This window comes from Sinocyclocheilus grahami, unplaced genomic scaffold (assembly GCF_001515645.1).
Source record: "Sinocyclocheilus grahami isolate Dianchi unplaced genomic scaffold, SAMN03320097.WGS_v1.1 scaffold19.1, whole genome shotgun sequence".
NCBI classification, from domain to species: domain Eukaryota; kingdom Metazoa; phylum Chordata; class Actinopteri; order Cypriniformes; family Cyprinidae; genus Sinocyclocheilus; species Sinocyclocheilus grahami.
In genome coordinates, this window is record NW_015505198.1 from 1,192,242 (window position 1) to 1,209,780 (window position 17,539).

At 34.6% G+C, this 17,539-nt stretch overlaps 2 protein-coding genes across 3 annotated transcripts in view; both read left to right on the forward strand.

Moving 5' to 3' along the window:
- The window catches only part of mapre2 (microtubule-associated protein, RP/EB family, member 2), a 16,467-nt gene extending 10,655 nt beyond the window's left edge, over positions 1 to 5,812 (forward strand). For both annotated transcript variants that reach the window (XM_016237241.1, XM_016237235.1), the window contains exons 4-7: positions 2,355 to 2,571; positions 2,676 to 2,827; positions 3,925 to 4,083; positions 5,023 to 5,812. In XM_016237241.1, the coding sequence (XP_016092727.1) occupies positions 2,355 to 2,571; positions 2,676 to 2,827; positions 3,925 to 4,083; positions 5,023 to 5,097 (603 nt within the window). In that variant the 3' untranslated portion in view covers positions 5,098 to 5,812. The remainder of the gene's footprint in view (positions 1 to 2,354; positions 2,572 to 2,675; positions 2,828 to 3,924; positions 4,084 to 5,022) is intronic.
- Positions 5,813 to 6,719: 907 nt separating this feature from the next.
- Positions 6,720 to 17,213, forward strand: LOC107555270 (DNA repair-scaffolding protein-like). The gene is made up of 7 exons (XM_016238022.1): positions 6,720 to 6,875; positions 7,661 to 7,816; positions 7,891 to 7,951; positions 8,281 to 8,469; positions 9,278 to 9,372; positions 14,896 to 15,104; positions 17,099 to 17,213. Exons 1-7 carry the CDS (start codon positions 6,867 to 6,869, stop codon positions 17,211 to 17,213), a joined length of 834 nt encoding a protein of 277 aa, XP_016093508.1. The 5' UTR covers positions 6,720 to 6,866.
- The last annotated feature ends 326 nt before the right edge of the window (positions 17,214 to 17,539 follow it).

Sequence of the window (17,539 nt, forward strand, 5' to 3'; positions counted from 1 at the left end):
AAACTTGTAAAATACATTTTAATGGGCATAATTAAGTGTGAAAATAACCAAAGGATATACAATCAAACCAAAAATTATTCAGAGACCAGATATAATTTTTTATATATTTTTTTACTAGTGGGTGCAGGACACTATAGTTCATTTATGTTAGGATAGCAAAATAAAGTAAACTGTGATATATATTATACCCAAAATATCTTCATACAGTGGACTACCAGTAAAACTGATACAAATTTGGGACCAAATTTTATTCAGACCGAGTCTGGGAAAAATAATTGAAGTTGAGGTTTGCATGAAGCTGGGTGCCAGCATGCCCAGGAGACTATATGCTGTCATTGAGACTAAGGGTTGCCCGACTAAAGCCTGGCTCACACTACAGGATTTTTAGCCCGATTTAGCCCCGATTTCCCCCTCCCGAGAATCGGAGCAAAAATCTTGTCGAGCACCTCGATCAGTCCCAATGTTCGGCACGGATTATCTGCTAATGTGAGGCGTTCACAGATCGAATCTTGCACCTCCCGATCTGCTCGCACACAAATCAGGGCCTCCCCGATCATATCAAACATGTTTGATATTTAGGATTGAAATCGTGATGATGACGGCTATATGATTACGTCAGTACTTTCACAATAGCCAATGCGCGACAGCAAAACGGCTGCTGTACGGCTCCATTGGATAGTGGACACGGAGGAAACCGCTTCTTGATGTTTTGTAGTAACACGACTGTCTGTATAATGTGTCGAAAACGTATCACACCCATAAGGAGAAAGAGAAGCGCTGGAGTGAAATCGCCTCAGTTTTGAACGTGTACGGGGGTAGCAGGGGGAGTCTGGGTGGCCAGCCAGATTTCAGGGGGGGGTCCGGTGCCACCCCTGGCGACCACGTAGACACGCCTCTGGTCACGAGGCGATCACGTGAGGCGCTCCCTCTGGCATGATAATCTTAATAATATCTTGTAGTGTGTGATGCGTCATGATGTTCAAATCTTGTAGTGTGTGCATGTTTAAGATTTGAGAGAAGATAATCTGAAAAGATTCTCCTTGTGTGTGCTGCAACCAGATTTCATAATCTGTTAGGATTTTAAAACTCCTGTAGTGCGAGCCTGGCTAAGTTTAGATAGTTGTGTAAATACTGTCATACTAACAGCTGTCTAATTTTTGGTTGATTGTAATCCATTACATACCTTTCTATCAAAGTTATCTAACATTATCAAGCTGAATTTGTTCTGACACAGTTTAACTCTGAGTTCTTGTTATATTTTATTACCATTTTCTAAACTATAGCGAATAAACTGTGATAATGGGAGAAATGTTGAAGGTGTCTGAATACATTTTGGTTTGACTGTATCTATTTGATAAATAGTTAACCAACTAACATTATACGTACTCTTTTGGTTTCTGTACCCAATATTTGAAAAATTTACAAATGCAATAAAAAATATTGGAATCGGTACTCGGTATTGGCAAGTACCAAAAATAAAAGTATCGGTATCGGGCGAGTACTGGAAGAAGTGGTATTGGTGCATCCCTAGTTGTAATAATTGTATACATTTATTAAATATATTTACTATTTAATGCAAATAAATTGAAAATTTTAAGCGTTAGACCTGGTTCTACTGTTTAGCCTTGTAATTCATTTAGTGCTATCATTTAAATTTTTTTTCCATATTTGTTGTTGTATAAAAGGTTGATGTTGTTTTATTAAACCTAATGCATATAACCAGTTATTATACCTCAAACTGTAAGCAATTCCAACCAATTTTCAACCACACACCCTCCAAAGGCATCAAAATCTGATAAAAAAAAAAATAAATCCAAATGTGCAAAATGATTGATATGCAGAAAATGTTTCTGATTTGCTAGAAGCCACAATATTTTTTATTTTTTTATATTTACATAATTTTTTTTAATTCCAGGCAGGTTTTTAGGACAATTATTTTAGTGATATCTGACGGATGGAGACTTTCTTAATGCATGCAATAAAATATATTTTTAATGCACGCAATAAAAAAAATCACATGTATCATTTTAAATAATCATTTAATCAGGGATTCATAAATTATTATAATTTTTTTTCTTTCAGCTGAATCCCTTTGACCTGAAATTTCTGGAATTTTTATATGAAGTTTACTTGATTTTAAATGTGTATTTGAATAATTTAATAACACCTTCAGGTATTTGCAGGTCTTTGTCAATTAACGGTCACATGACATGCAGATAAATTAAATATTTTATTTTATAATAATTAATTTTAATTTGACACCACTTTGTGAACCCATAATTTAACTCTGTATTTGTTATGTGTAATGTAATTTCTTCACATTTACACTCACATCGTGTTTCCTTTCCGCTTAGATCATCCCTGTAGAGAAGCTCGTCAAGGGACGGTTTCAAGACAACCTGGACTTCATTCAGTGGTTCAAGAAGTTCTTCGACGCCAACTACGACGGGAAGGAGTACGACCCGGTGCAGGCTAGACAAGGCCAGGATGCCATTCCCCCTCCAGATCCCGGCGAGCAGATCTTCAACCTGCCAAAGAAATCCCAGCATGCCGCCAGCTCTCCCACCGCAGGTCTGTTGGGCTGCCTGGGACATTGTTTATTTATAATCATCATTAATCAATTGGCATTTGGCATCTACTAAATTGCATCATGGCATCCGTTAACTTGTGTGCAGGAGCTACTAGATCAACCAGTTCAACCCCTAAATCCTCCACCTCCACCTCCACTTCCCGACCCTCCTCTGCCAAAAAGATCCCTGTTATGTCAGCGACACCCGCTAAAGGAGAGAAGGAGCTGGAAGCTCAAGTAACACAACTAAACGATCAGGTGGACATCCCTAACGCTATTCAAATCTTTAAATAGACGAGCTATCAAGAACATAATGGTTATAAATGCTGAACAAAACCATGACATTTATTAGTAGAGCATATTAGAAGACCGGGGTTTCTGCAGGTCTTAAAAATAAAAAGTCTTAATTAACAAAATAAGCTTTTAAAAGATCTTAAATTTGGCGTTATGGCATTAAATACAAAAAATGTATATGTTTGTCAGTGTTTTTGTCTTGTTTTCCAATATAAAGATCTAAACATCTTTAAATCAAGATGCATTTACTTGACATGCAAAATTTAATGAAATTGCTTTTTTTTTTTTTTTTTACTTTTTTTTTTTAATTGAACATAAGAGTTTATTAATTTATATATATAAAAAAAAAATATATATATATATATGAGCAGATATTTGTCCTTTTTAATCATATATTAGCATATGGCGCTATTGAAATATTATGGTTATGTAAAATGAAATTAGAAATATTTTTCAAATGCTCTTTTGTTTATTATACAGTGACACATTACAGTAGTAATGCTTCTTATTTCTTGATTTTACAATAAATATATATTTTTGTTTATTTTTGTATTTTGTAGCAGTAGTAGTAATAATACTTTATAATTATTATGTAACTATATTGGTATTTTATTGCATTACATTGCAATTTTTATCAAAAATATTGCAATTAGATTTCTAAACACTGATATCTTCCTAAATGTCCTTATGACATAATAGGCATCTACCTAGACATTCTTACAACATCATAGACCCCTTTATAGATGTTCTTATAACAGCATAGACTGTGAGCAGACAGGTTGACCAGTAGAAAGCATTTTTTGGGAACCTCGTGACCTAAAAGCTAGTTGACTTAGCACTTTTGGGCACTTGGGCACTTTTTTTGGGAGGGGGGATTACAACCATAAAAGCAAGGTAAACTCCCTTTTTTTGACCAATCAAATATGGTATCAGGAAGTGTATATATTCAGTGGAGATTTATGTAGTTTAGAAGCATGTCTACCAAAGCAATAACCAGCTTTTACTGTCTATTGACGGTGTTTTATGTCATTGGTAACTCTTGCGTCTCTCCTCTGCTGCAGCTCAATACATTAAAGCTAGCACTAGAAGGAGTGGAGAAGGAGCGAGATTTCTACTTTGGGAAGCTGAGAGAGGTGGAGCTGTTGTGTCAGGAGCAGGGCCAGGACAACGGGCCCTTCGTGGAGAGACTCATGGAGGTGCTGTACTCTGCAGACGACCAGGTTAGTGCTTCAAGTTCTTTTTCAGCAAACTGTATTCATTCCTTCATTCTTATTTATTTATAGTACTTTTTTATTTTTAATAAAACACACAATTTATTATTTATTTATAGTACTTTTTATTTTTAATGAAACACAATTTATTATTATTTTAATAAGATGTCTCACCTGTTTGTTTTTTAATGTATTTATATATTATTTCCACTCTTTTTTTTTTCTTTCTTTGAATAAAAACTTAAAACTGTTCACAGATTATTATTATTAATATTATTATTATTACCACTACTACTATTTTAATGTTCTTTTAATACATCAAACCTATTTAAATAACTTTTTCTGCTCTTCTTTTAACAAAGCATCATCCCATTTATTATTAGTATTATTTATTGTTTTATCATTTATTAATATTTTCTTTTTTGTTTGAATAAAACAGACCTTTATTATTTCGTTTTCTTTTTTTTCTTTCTTCCCACCTTAAAAGGGGTCATATTCTACACTTACACTGCGTTTCCCCCCTGACGTCCACTTATGATTTAGGTCAAGGCCAAAAAGTGGCCATCATTAAAATTTTCATAATTATTTTTTAACCCATTTAGAATTGTACAGGCTATTTAAAAAAAAAAAATAAATAAAAAAAAAAAAAAAAGACCTGTTATTTTTAACATGCTTCGTTCTGCTACTCTAGTTCAAATGATCATTCAGTACTGAATAGATGTACAACTTATTGGTAATAATCAATGTACTCTTCAGTTGTGGCATCATAGCTATGATTTCTAAAAGACCCTTTTCTGCTGTGTTGTTGATCTTGTTTCTTGTGATATAACCCTTCAGATCAAGTGCTTCATACGTAGTCAGTTTTTTCATGGTTCATAACAGACAAACTGACTATCTAATATGACAAGATCCTTAAACATAACTAACAACAAACGGCTGTTTGTACAGGAGGCAGGCGGAGAGGAACACGAGGCTCCGGCTCAGGAGGAGGACGTCCCTGACGACACGCAGGACGAATACTGAACAGCTGTCAATCAAACAGACACCTGAACATACATGCACTCAGTCAGAAAACTGCTTTTGGGTTCATTTCCTCCAACTCATGACGGTTTATTTCTCACGTGTCTTTTTTTTTTTTTGTTCATTTTGAAGCCCTGTTTAATTGCATCATGACTATTATGAACATGTCATCCAACAGCAGCTTAATTGGTGAGTGTTGTTCGTGTGAAGCCCGTGTTAACAACCACTGCGCATCAACTCCATTCGGTTTTTACTTTAACTGAAGCCTGTTGGCGTTTCCACCTGCTGTTTTTCATCTCACCGCACCGATGAAGGCGAATTGACCTTTTTTATTCCTTAAGCTGTTAATGTTTTAAGATTGAACCATTACATTTTAAAATATTGCAATAAGAGTAGCTCAAAGAGCCACCGGTACCTTTTGTGAAATATCACCTCATGATAGATTCCTTCAGAAGATTAACTATCGGTTACCATGGAAAGTTCTGCGTTATAACCTAATGCATACTGGTATTATAAACCCATGTGATTCATTTGGAAACGTAGCTCAATTTTTCACCATGTTAAATGAAATCTACTCAATTTTTTTTTGGTTAAATGTGTCTCAGCTTCACAGAGGTGGAAGCCAATCACAGTGTTTGATGGGAAGCGTTTCATTTGAACTGTGCAATCCGTATTCTACGTCTAAACATGTTTTACTTTATATGTACAGTAAAAAAAACAAAACAGCCGTCATCTGAAGAAAACGATGCATCTTGATTTTTTTTGTTAACTTGTTCTAAAGCACAGGTCTTCTGAACGGAAAACCGCATTCTGGTGATCTCCTCATACTCGTCAATATTCTCCACAGGTCAACGCTTATGTCATTTATTATTGTGTACAATGAAAAGGAATGTAAACATATGTACTGTTAATAATTATAAATAGACAATGTTTTTCTTTTTATTGCCCTCGCAGTATCTCCCCTTATGCATTCCCCAAATGTGTTGCATGTTTGCATTTTATTTGTGAATAACTTGACCTGCTTTTTACATATTTAATAAAAACGAAAAGAAAAAAAAAATGTTAAATGTTTTTTGTATGTTTAACTTGCTGTTTATAATCTCTGGAGATATGATAGACTTGCCCTAATAAAAACCCTTTTACTTTCAAAAGGAATAAATCTTTTGTTTTTATTATGATTTAGTTAGGGTAATATGATTTTATGTAAATTAAACGAGACAGAAGACTTCTGTATCGCCAAATGTTCGACGTTGGTCGTTAATATAAAGGAAATCTACATTCAAAACTTTTGAAACTCCTTCAGCGTGCTGTAAGTTTCAGGTCTGGACACGAATTTTACTTTGAATTGCTTTTTCAAATATTTGACAAATCGCACAAGTTAACATATTTTACGGAAAAGGAACATTAGGTTTATAATTTTTCAGTTATCGTAGTGTGTTTTTATTTTTTCATATAAATAAAGAGTCTTAAGAGGACAGAGTATGATTTTCTTTGACAAAAAGAGACGGTTTTATAATACTATTTTTTTTTTTTTTTTTTTAAAGTTAAAAACCATTGTGAAATCATTTCATCCATCTTGTGCTCAAAACGTCTCTGGCCGCCAGGTGTCAGTAGCGCGCAGCGTCACGAACTAAAAGAGCGGGAGAGACGAACCGAAGAAGAAACTGCTGGGTTTGAGTGAACTACAGTACAACGATGTAAACAGTTATTATTTAATTAGGAAATAAGCCCTATTTGAGGAAAATAAAGTCGTAGAACATTTACTTAACATCATGGGCAAGGTAAGCGATCAATAAACACTTTGTTTACAGGTTTTCTTAAACTTTTAATGCGTTTCAGATGTTTGTGAGAACCAGTTGTATATTTCTATTGACAGTCCAGTCGAAGTGTTATTATCCACTACACATCATTACAACACGCAGTAGAAATATAAATCACATGAGCTAGGAAAAGAGAACAATTAAAGAGACCAATATATGAATATGTACTTATCAGTCAAATATTTGGACACACCTACTCATATTTTACTTCTTTATATTTTACAAAGTGGCAACTCTTTGTCTAGATTAACAAAATTAAAATCAATTACTAAAAGAAAATAAACTCTCTCTCTCTATATATATACATATGCATATTAGTGCTGTCAAATGATTAATCGCGATTAATCGCATCCAAAATAAAAGTTTTTGTTTACATAATATGTGTGTACTGTGTATATTATTATGCATATATAAAAATACAGACATACAGTATATATTTTGAAAATATTTACATGTATATACATTTATATATTTATATTCTTATATTTTATATTATATATAAATATATTTAATGTATAAACATTACTTATTTTTCTTAAATATATACATGCATGTGTTTGTATTTATATATACATAGTTAATGTACTCTGTATACACATATTATGTAAACAAAAACTTTTATTTTGGATGCGATTAATCACAATTAATCGTTTGACAGCACTAATATATATATATGTATTTTTTTTTTTTTTATGTGTATATATTATTGTTGATTAATTAATTTTAATGTGTGTTTGTGTGTTCAGCGGAAGAGAAACCTGGACATGAGGTGTGTGCTATTCCCAGACGATGTGAAAGACACTTTCAAAAAGGCAGGAAAAGCATCTGCCAGAACATCCACGCCTGCCACAAAGTCCTGGGAGAGATGTGGGGACAGTTTCCTGGACACCTCTGTCATTCAGGTGTGTTACAGTAGATGTATGTAATGCTGTCAGTCTGTTAAAGATGCACTGAACATCACGTGTTTGTGTTTCAGAAGCTGCAAACATCAGAGAAGAGCAGAAATGCACGTAAAGTGGCTCTGACGCCTGTTACTGGTAATACAACAGATTGATCAATCCATAAATTGTGCAATTCATAGTAATGCTGTGTCACATGATGAGCCTTTAGTGTCCCATGATCCTTCAGAAATCATTCTAATATGCTGATTTGCTGCTCAAGAAACATTTCTGATTATTTGTATTGTTGAAAGCAGTTGCACTTCTTAATATTTTTGTGGAAACTATGATACAGTTTCTTTGATGAATGGAAAGTTCAAAAGAACAGCATTGTTTGAAATAGAAATCCTACATAAAATTATAAATGCCCTTGCTGTCACTTTTGATCAGTTTAATGCATCCTTGCTGAACAAAAGTATTCGTTTAAGGCAATGGGGATGCTGGCACAGATGAACCAGTGCACATTGCCTGGAGCTCCAGTGAGGAGGAAGAATCAGACGGTGATAGTCATCCTCCTCCTCGACTGACTGTCACACAGGCACCACAGCCGCCCAGAGCACACAAACAACATCCTGTTGATTCTTGCAGAAGTCTGCGGATGTTCAGCACTGGTGTAGGTAAGAACAGAGACATTTTTGGTAGTAATGTGAATGAATCTTTCAGGAGCTTAATTTGGCCCATGATATCAGGGCTTAACAATATGGATTGCCCACTGGACTGGGACGAATATTACAGCATTTTGATACTTTTTGCATATTTTTGCTTTGCACAGTTTGAAATGTAGTTGTGAATTCTGCTAGTCAGCATTTTTATCAGGTTAAGGTTAGACATTTTTTTCAGGTTAAATGATAATAAAAGTGTTTTCTAGCAAAAATGCTTATGGAATTTATGGCTGTATAATTACTGAAAATTGCCTTATATAATTACATTTGTGTGTGGAAAATGTGTGTGAAAATTATTTTAAATATATTTGAAAATTATAAATCTAACATTACAACTGTAAAATTCTAAATGCAAATAAAAACATTAAATACATTTTTTTTTTTAGGGGGAAATTCATTCTGTTTGAAATACACATCCTGATTTATAAAACATCAGATGAAATCCCAAATGATAAATTATGCAGGTGCTTATATGACAGAGTAATTTTGAATAAAACAGAGTTTCGCACCATTGTAGTAAATAATGTCTCTTTTTGATTCCCTTATAACGATATTCCTCATTGTTTCTCAGTTAAAGAGTATTAAAGTACATGTTACTCAACAAGTGTAGTGTAATTATTACTTGCCAAATGCGATCAAGAATGTGGAATGATGTAAAAATACTCTCGTCCAATCAAACCATCTGTTCTGGCTGTTCATAACTGTAGTTTAATATGCAGTGGCTTGTTATTTAATCCTGATTACCTGCTGCTTTTGCCCTCAGAGACAGATGACCTGCCCTCGATTGATTCAGACAGTGAGATAGAGGAGGAAAATTCAGATTCAAAAGAACATATTGACTTTCTAAATCCAGTTGTGGTAAGTATGTTTTATCTTTACATTGGCAGAATAATTGTACATATATTAAATAGCTTTCATATTAACTTTAAACTCATGTTTTAGAATGGGGAGAAAAAAAATGTATTAAAAGAGAAAATATATTGCACTGTTGCTCACTAGGGGGCGCTATGATTCCTCAAACTAGACGTCTTAAGCTTTCATCAGGGTTCTCAATGTCCCTGCTCCTTTTAGGACTAACCTTTGGCCTGAATATATATTTGCAACCTTTCTTGGTATTAGTTTATTAATATTTGACATTTTGTTGAGTACATGTCTCACTCAAGTCATCTGAATAAAAGATCAAATGTTGTCATATTACTTTCCATGTGACACATGAAATGACTTTAGTATTTAAATTGCATAAAGGTATAAAAGGTAAATAATGCCGGAATAACTCAGTGAAAGCCGATCCGGTGATCCACAGCGCGAAGTTGATGTATTTCCTCAGCGACCAGCACTGATCAGCTCTAGGCATGATGAAACGGATATCGTCCTCTTTTGGAAGGCCAAACAAAGTAGTTTCGCTTTCACAACGAAACACACAGTGCCTTCACGACATGGCGGCAGCAACAATACTACAGCGAGAATAAAAGTTACACCTTCTTTCTTTGCGTGAACATTTGGGCAGCGTTATGCAAATCTTCCCACACAGTGACATAGACATGTGGAGGCGTGTTAGAACGAGCCGTTTTAGGTAGGCGTGGCTGACTCTTAACTTTTATAAAGAATATCTCTTTGGATTTGAGACTTTAGTCTTTGCAACTTTACAGATCTTCTTTATGCACCAAGAGCTTGTAACACTCCAAAGAGAAAGGAAAAATTGAAATCGCATCATATGACCCCTTTAAAATACTGTATATCCGCAATCAGCAATGACATCATGATCTGATGATCTTTGACCATGATTATCATAATTCAGCATGATGCGTCTTATTGTCATAATGGTACAATTCACAGTTACTGTCATAGACTGTAATTTTGTCCAGACTAGATAGTTCTTCAGCTTCCTGGAAGGGCAGTGTTAGGCAAATTTGTCATGTGGAAGCAGTGCATAAACACAGCTTTGATTTGACTTATTAATAGTTGGAGTAGTTGGAAGGCATCACATCACAACATTTAAAGATTTTTCCTTGTAGTTTAGTCTGGTCATGTGGCGCAGATCCAGTTAATAATTTGAGAACACTCCAGAATGTTCTTTGTCATTGGGGAGAAAAAAAAAACTTTAAAGATTCTTTAGAAATGGTACTCTGAATCATTTCGGTCAAGGAACCTTAAAAATCTAGATCAGTGGTTTGCTGCACCTTAAAGGAACACTCCACTATTTTTGAAAATAGGCTAATTTTCCAACTCCCCTAGAGTTAAACAGTTGAGTTTTACCGTTTTCGAATCCATTCAGCCGATCTCCGGGTCTGGCGGTAGCACTTTTAGCTGTAGCTTAGCATAGATCATTGAATCTGATTAGACCATTAGCATCTCGCTCAAAAATGACCAAAGAGTTTCTATATTTTTCCTATTTAAAACTTAACTCTTCTGTAGTTACATCGTGTACTAAGACTGACGGAAAATTAAAAGTTGCGATTTTCTAGGCCGATGTGGCTAGGATCTATACTCTCATTCCGGCGTAATAATCAAGGAACTTTGCTGCCGTACTATGGGTGCAGCAGGCGCAATGATATTACAACTATTCATGTTGACATCTATATAATTTGTCTAGCTTTACCAAGTGAAAGATGAATTTGTGCCAAAATACCAGAGAGTTTGATTGAGCATCTTTGAAGTCAACAACAAAAGATATGGGAAGAATTATGTGCGTTTAGTTTTGTTCCCCCCCCTCTCATCAGAACCAGAACAGACCGGTTTTTGGATTAAAAAAAAGAGCATCTTTGAAACGTAAGTTGAGAATTTTCCCAAGGTGTCATGAAGTATTCTGCAACATCTCTGTCTGAAATGTCTGTCAGCCTCGAACTCTTCCAAATCACATCTATGTTTAGCTCTTATTCCCATGCCTCCTTTTAAGTGTCTTTTAAATCAGCCCCGCTTCCTGGATTCAAGATTGAAACCATTTGTTTAAAAAAACAAAAAAACGGATTGTTTACTTGCCCAGCTTTCATAGGAAAAATGTTTTGTGTCCATTTACAGGAAGAGAGGAAAATGACAGACATGCATCGAGACATTAATCACATGTTGCTTTATTTCTCAATTAATTTCAGCTGCAGTTCTACCTATAATTAATTTCCTGTATATTTTCCTGCAATTGCAAACCAAACTAGGGCGTCCTTGGCGTTGACACACTTTTCTGTGACCTGGCATCCCTCTCCATAACGCAGCGGTCCCGTCCTGTTCCCGCTGGTTTGGGAACTGCCCCTATATGACGTGTCTAAATTAGACAAAAAAAGTAGGAGTGAGATAGATTTGATAGAGCGAAAAGTTTGTGTACTCCTCCATTCATTTTGAGCCAGTGCAGGGTAAGCACATTTTTGAGCATGGGCCAGGAACATAGTGTACTGCGCAGAGAGAGAAAGACCGAGAGCGCGCGTAGTGCACTGTTTGCTGGCAGGCTGCCCTGCAGGGTCAAGTTGATTCAAATAAAAGAGTGTGTAGGCTGTTCGGCGGGCTGGAATGCCGTTCGTGTCTCCACATGATAAGGAGGCAGCCGATTTTTTTCCACAAGAAAACCAGTTTGTGACAATGCAACCACAAACGCTCACACACACAAACATAACCCCCTCCCGTTCCCTTTACGTCAGTCTTTTACAACCTGTCTTAAGGTAAATGAGTCATATATCATATATCATCGGGCCCGGGTCGTATCTTCAGGTCTATCTGTGGAATGTATCTTCTGTCTTTCTTTTTCCATTGTTTGTTTGAGGGTGTGTGCTTTATCAGGGCTGGATGTCCCTTGTCACATCTCAGATTGCCTTGTAGATTTTCCCATAATGCATTTGGAATCGATTCTTTAATTTTCACAAAGGTCTGTAGGATCTGCATGCGACATATAGATATCCCAGTGTTCAGTCCGAAACAGAGCATGAGGAAGACAGAAAAGTTTTAATTTTCCTGTTTATAAATGAAGACTATATAATTAAACAAAACTTAAATATTTGAAATCTTAAATGCGTTAAAGTTTACATTGATATTTATTGACATGATTTATTGAATATAATTTTTTGTTATATATTATATTTCTATATATAATATTAATACATTATAGTTTATAAACAAATATACACACACACAAACACACACACACAAACAATACACTTTATAATGCAATTTTTTTAAGGTATTTTTAATGATTAGCTATATATATATATTATATTTCTATGTTAGATATTTGTCTTATTTCTATTTATATCTCTGTTGCACACTTTTTAAGTTATATAAAATGTATATAAAGTAAAAATAATTAGATACAAATTTAACTAGATTTTTTTAAAAGTTGGTTTAATGTCATTTAAGTTAATTAATAAATATAGGGTTAGGGTTAACCCCAAGCAGTGATTTTTAAAGACCAGTTTCAGTACATTTCTAGATATTCTCTTCTTTGAATGTAGGTCTATGACATTTTATTTTTACGCCTATTTTATCTCCTATTTATTATTTATTTGAAGAAACCCTTAAACCTAAGTATGAGCAATAATAATAACAGTGATTGTTGCCTTAGCAAGCACCACTAACAAGTTCAACAATATGCAACTCACAAAGCCGGTGATTTTAGATTTAGTAACTAAAAGGCAAGTGTCGTACGTGGGAAGCATGGGTGGGAGTTGCATGTGGATTGAGAGTTCAGTGGCAGTACTTTAGAAGACTGATTCCAAGCCTTTTCCAGAGGGCAGAGGTTGAAATTAATGCAGTGCTGGATAGGCAGATGCCCAGATAGTGTTTTCAAGGCCCCTTTGGAATTACGATATGTGCAGGAGGATAGAATTAATGAGAGGTCATTGAGTTCTTGTTTTTTAGCTTCCCACCTTTGCCCTTCTCACTTATTTTCTTCTCTAGCATCCATGTGAAACGTGAGTTTGAATGATGATCGTGTTGTACAAGGTACTGGTTCATAGATCTTAAGGTTTTTGGCTTTGCTTTGGTGGCCCCCAGCCATCTGTAAAGACTTTTTTAAGGTTCTGTTCATTTTTAAGGCTCAGCTTGAAACTCTGTTTACTTTCATATCCCAGCATGACATGTGAATAAGGTGAAAACAGGCTGCCGTTTTTTTTGGAACACCTGTTTAGTCTGTAATTTCACTTTGACAGCATGGCGGCAGCCTGTCAGGAGGTGTCATTCAGGTCCCATAATTTGTGTAATTGTGGACTGAGAGTTTTGTGTGCGTCATTTAGCTTGAGAACTGAGTACCTGTGAGATTAATTGTGAAGGTCGAATGCTTAGGGTGTTTTTCCTGAAAGTCTTTGTGCTGGAAGCATTCAATCACAATATTTTTCAAGGTTTTTGGCATCTTACAATATTGAGATTTGTGATGCTCTGTGCTGTGGGTTTATTACTATGACTCTGTGTGTGCATTTTTAATGTTCATTTTATAATCAAACTTTGAGACATTAAGGAAGCTCTTTATGAGGCAGACATTGAACTAGAGGCTGCAGATCTTCAGTTAGTATTTGACCATGAGCCTTGATAGTGCAGGTTCGAATCTGACATGTATCGTATCCCCATTTATCATACTTCTCTCGCTCTCTTCAAATAATTAATTTTTCTGTATCTGCTCTTCTGTCAATGAAAAGTTGCAAAAACCCCAAAAATAAAATAGAACAAAATAGAACAAGTTAAAATGTCCTTTCATGCATGTGATGCTCCTCATTTGTAAGTGCCAAAAGTTTATTGTTTTTATTAATATTTTGAACTTTATATACACTTTTTGTCATTCTGTTTAGCTTTTAATTTATTTTTATTTCAGTTTTAGTAATTTTAGTACTTAAATTTTTTTTTAATTTAAAAAGTTAAAAAAATAAAGTTTTTCATTTAATATTTATATTTTATAATTGCGTTTTATTTGTAAAAAAAACAATAATAATAAAAAATAAATTAAAATAAAAAAATTAAATAGTCTTAAAATGTCCTTTCATTGCATATGTTGTTCATCATTTGTAAGTGGCTTTGAATTAGTGTTAAGTAATATTTATATGCAATTTTTTTACTATATTATACTGTTTATTGATATTTTGAACTCGCTTTTATTTTCACATTTTATTTTTATGTACTTCTTTTCTTTTTTATAATTGTGTTAAACTTTTAATTTATTTTTATTTCAGTTTTAGTCATTTTAATACTTCAACTTAAAATTAAAGTTAGTTGCCAAGGCAACATTTCTAATTTTTGTTATTTAATTATAAGTTATTAAATTTTTTTTATGTAATATTTATTATTTATAGTCTTATTTCAACTTTATTTCGATTAACGGAAATTAATAATAGTTTTAATTAACAATAACAACACTTCTGTGGATAAAAGCAAATCAGATAACTCCATGTAAAACTCTCCTCTCCTTTTTAGTCACCAAACCAGATTTCAGACTACTCCTCTTACGATGATAATGATGAAGATCCAGAAGAAAGCAGAGCGGACGCAGCCGAGTCCAGCCGGCAGTCGGTCAGCGAGTGGGTCCGATCTGCTCAGGCGATTCTTCAGACACCTCAGAAACAAACCCCTAAGAGCATCAAGACCCCAGAGGACTCGAGTAAAAAGAGGAGGAGGTTTGAAAGGTATGATCTATGGCGCCTGGATCTTAATCTTAATTTCGGTGCAACCCTGTGCAAGATGAACTCAATTTATGAGTTCAGTGGCTTTATGATTGGGATTTATCGTCTTAACTGGCAGTAATCCTTCATACCGTTATTTATTCTTACTGGGGTTTTTTTTTTCAATGTGTGACGTCAAGTTCACCCGAAGTTTCTTATCAGTGTAAACACACAGGATACAAAAGGGTTCAAAGTCTAGGTGAAGAAGTTTAATAATACATCCACACCCTTACCGTAAAAACCTGGTCAGCTTGGTTTTTGATTGGCTATCAAGGAGCGGCTTCCTTTGCTCATTTTTGTCACCTTATTTAATTTACCAGAGTATTTCCTCCTATGCGCACAAGAACCAGCAACGCATGCATAAGGCTCTTTTGTCAGATATTACTCAGCAATTGCTTTCTAGTGTACCATTAAAGACTGAGCCCAGCCCATGATGCTTTACCATAAATGAGTCGTTTGTCAGATTTTGTGAACGGGAGAGGCAGGATGTGTCGAGTTTGTTCTCTCACGGGGGAGCTGTGTCTCTTTTTGGCTCTTGTTAGTCCACCACTAGTCCACACTTTTGCCTGAGTGTAGCTTTTTATATTTTTATTATGCTTTTATACACATAAAAATTATAGCACACGTAAAAACTACCACCCACTCGTAAAAACACAAACATGTACATCATAAACATAAAGCAAATGACCATTAATAAGTGCATGCAGAGCTGCTCTGGTAATAAGCATGTAGTTTAGCTAACAAGCCTGTAACAAATTGAAGCCTATAATGGTTTATGAAAGACAAAAAGTTTTGCTAATTATGGATCAGTTTTCCATGTGCAGTGAATATAGATTAAATTGAATATTGATTCTCTTTGATTGATTCCTTGAAATTGATTCTCTGGTTTGATTGTGTGGAGTTGAATCAGATTGACTCTCTATATGGAACTGATTCATTGACATAGGTTCTTATTGATTATTTATGCCTTAATTCTAGTTGATTCAATCAGATTCATTCTCTATGATTAATAGGAAGGATTCTCATATATTCTTTACTATTAATTTTATGTGATTGATTTGATGGGATTGAATCTAATTGATTCTATGGGATTTATTCTTATTGAGTCTATGGGGATTGATTCTCTATAATCATTAATCTATAATTCATGGGGTTCATTCTTTAGGATTCATTCATGATTGATTTTACGACTGATTCCATTTAATTGGTTTTATTTGATTTATTCTTTATGATTGATTCCCTTTGTTTGATTTTATATAAATTATTCTGTGGGATTGATTCCATTTGATTTGAACTGATTCTCCATGGTTGATTCCATGGAACTCACTCTCTGTCTTTGATTCTATGCAGTTGATTCAAATAGATTTTCTTGATGGAGCTGATTCAGTGAGACTGATTCTAGTTTATTCTCTCGGTCTCATTCTGTGTGATTGATTCTAGCAGATTCAGCCAGATTCATTATTTAATTTTATATAAACATTTCTCATTCATTCTTTACCATTGATGTTATGTGACTGATTCCTTGGGATTGAATGCATATACAGATTATGCTGTGGGCTAACTGAATCTATAGGTTTAATTCTGTGTGACTGATTCAGGGTGGTTTAAATGAATCAGTCACACTGATTGTGTGTTTGATTCTGAATGATTGATTCTGTGTAATTGATTAAGTAGGTTTGATTCAGATTGTGATCATGTGTTATTCTGAATGTCTGATTGTGTGTTTTATATTCTATATGAATGATTATGTGGGACTGATTCCATATGACTGATTCGGTGTGATTGAATCTATAGGTTTAATTATCTGGGATTGATTTTGTGTGATTTTAATTCATATTTGATTCTAAGTAATTAGTTTGAATTAGAATGATTCTGTGTGATTAATTCAAATTCAGTCGTTCTGTTGGTCTGATTCTTTTGATTCTGTGGGACTGAATCTTTGTGATCTCTCTCTGTAGGGGAGGTCTTGCTGAAAGGCTGAACCGACTCCACAGCAGGCAAAAATCAGCCATCAGCTTCTGGAGACATCAGTGCAACTCAACCACATCAGCTGGTAAGACACAGCCAATCTGAATCCTGTCTGTTTATGTGAAGACTCAATCACGTCTTGAATGCAAGCTTTGTACAGATCGTTAGTGGTTAGTTCTCTGTTCCTGACCACTAATGTTTTCACAATTAAAAATTAAGTCTTTTCATTTAAATACTGCCAATGTCAGATCTGGCCCAAAGAATGTGCCAGGAAATTATTTAACCACCAACCCACAGTTTTCATATTTCCATAATTGCTTGTCATGCTTGATGATATGTGTATAATATTCCAGCGATGAGATCTTGCCGTGTACAGTTTGAGGAGTAGGAGGCTGTGAAAGCACGCTTGTTTCAGGTGATTCAGGTGACAA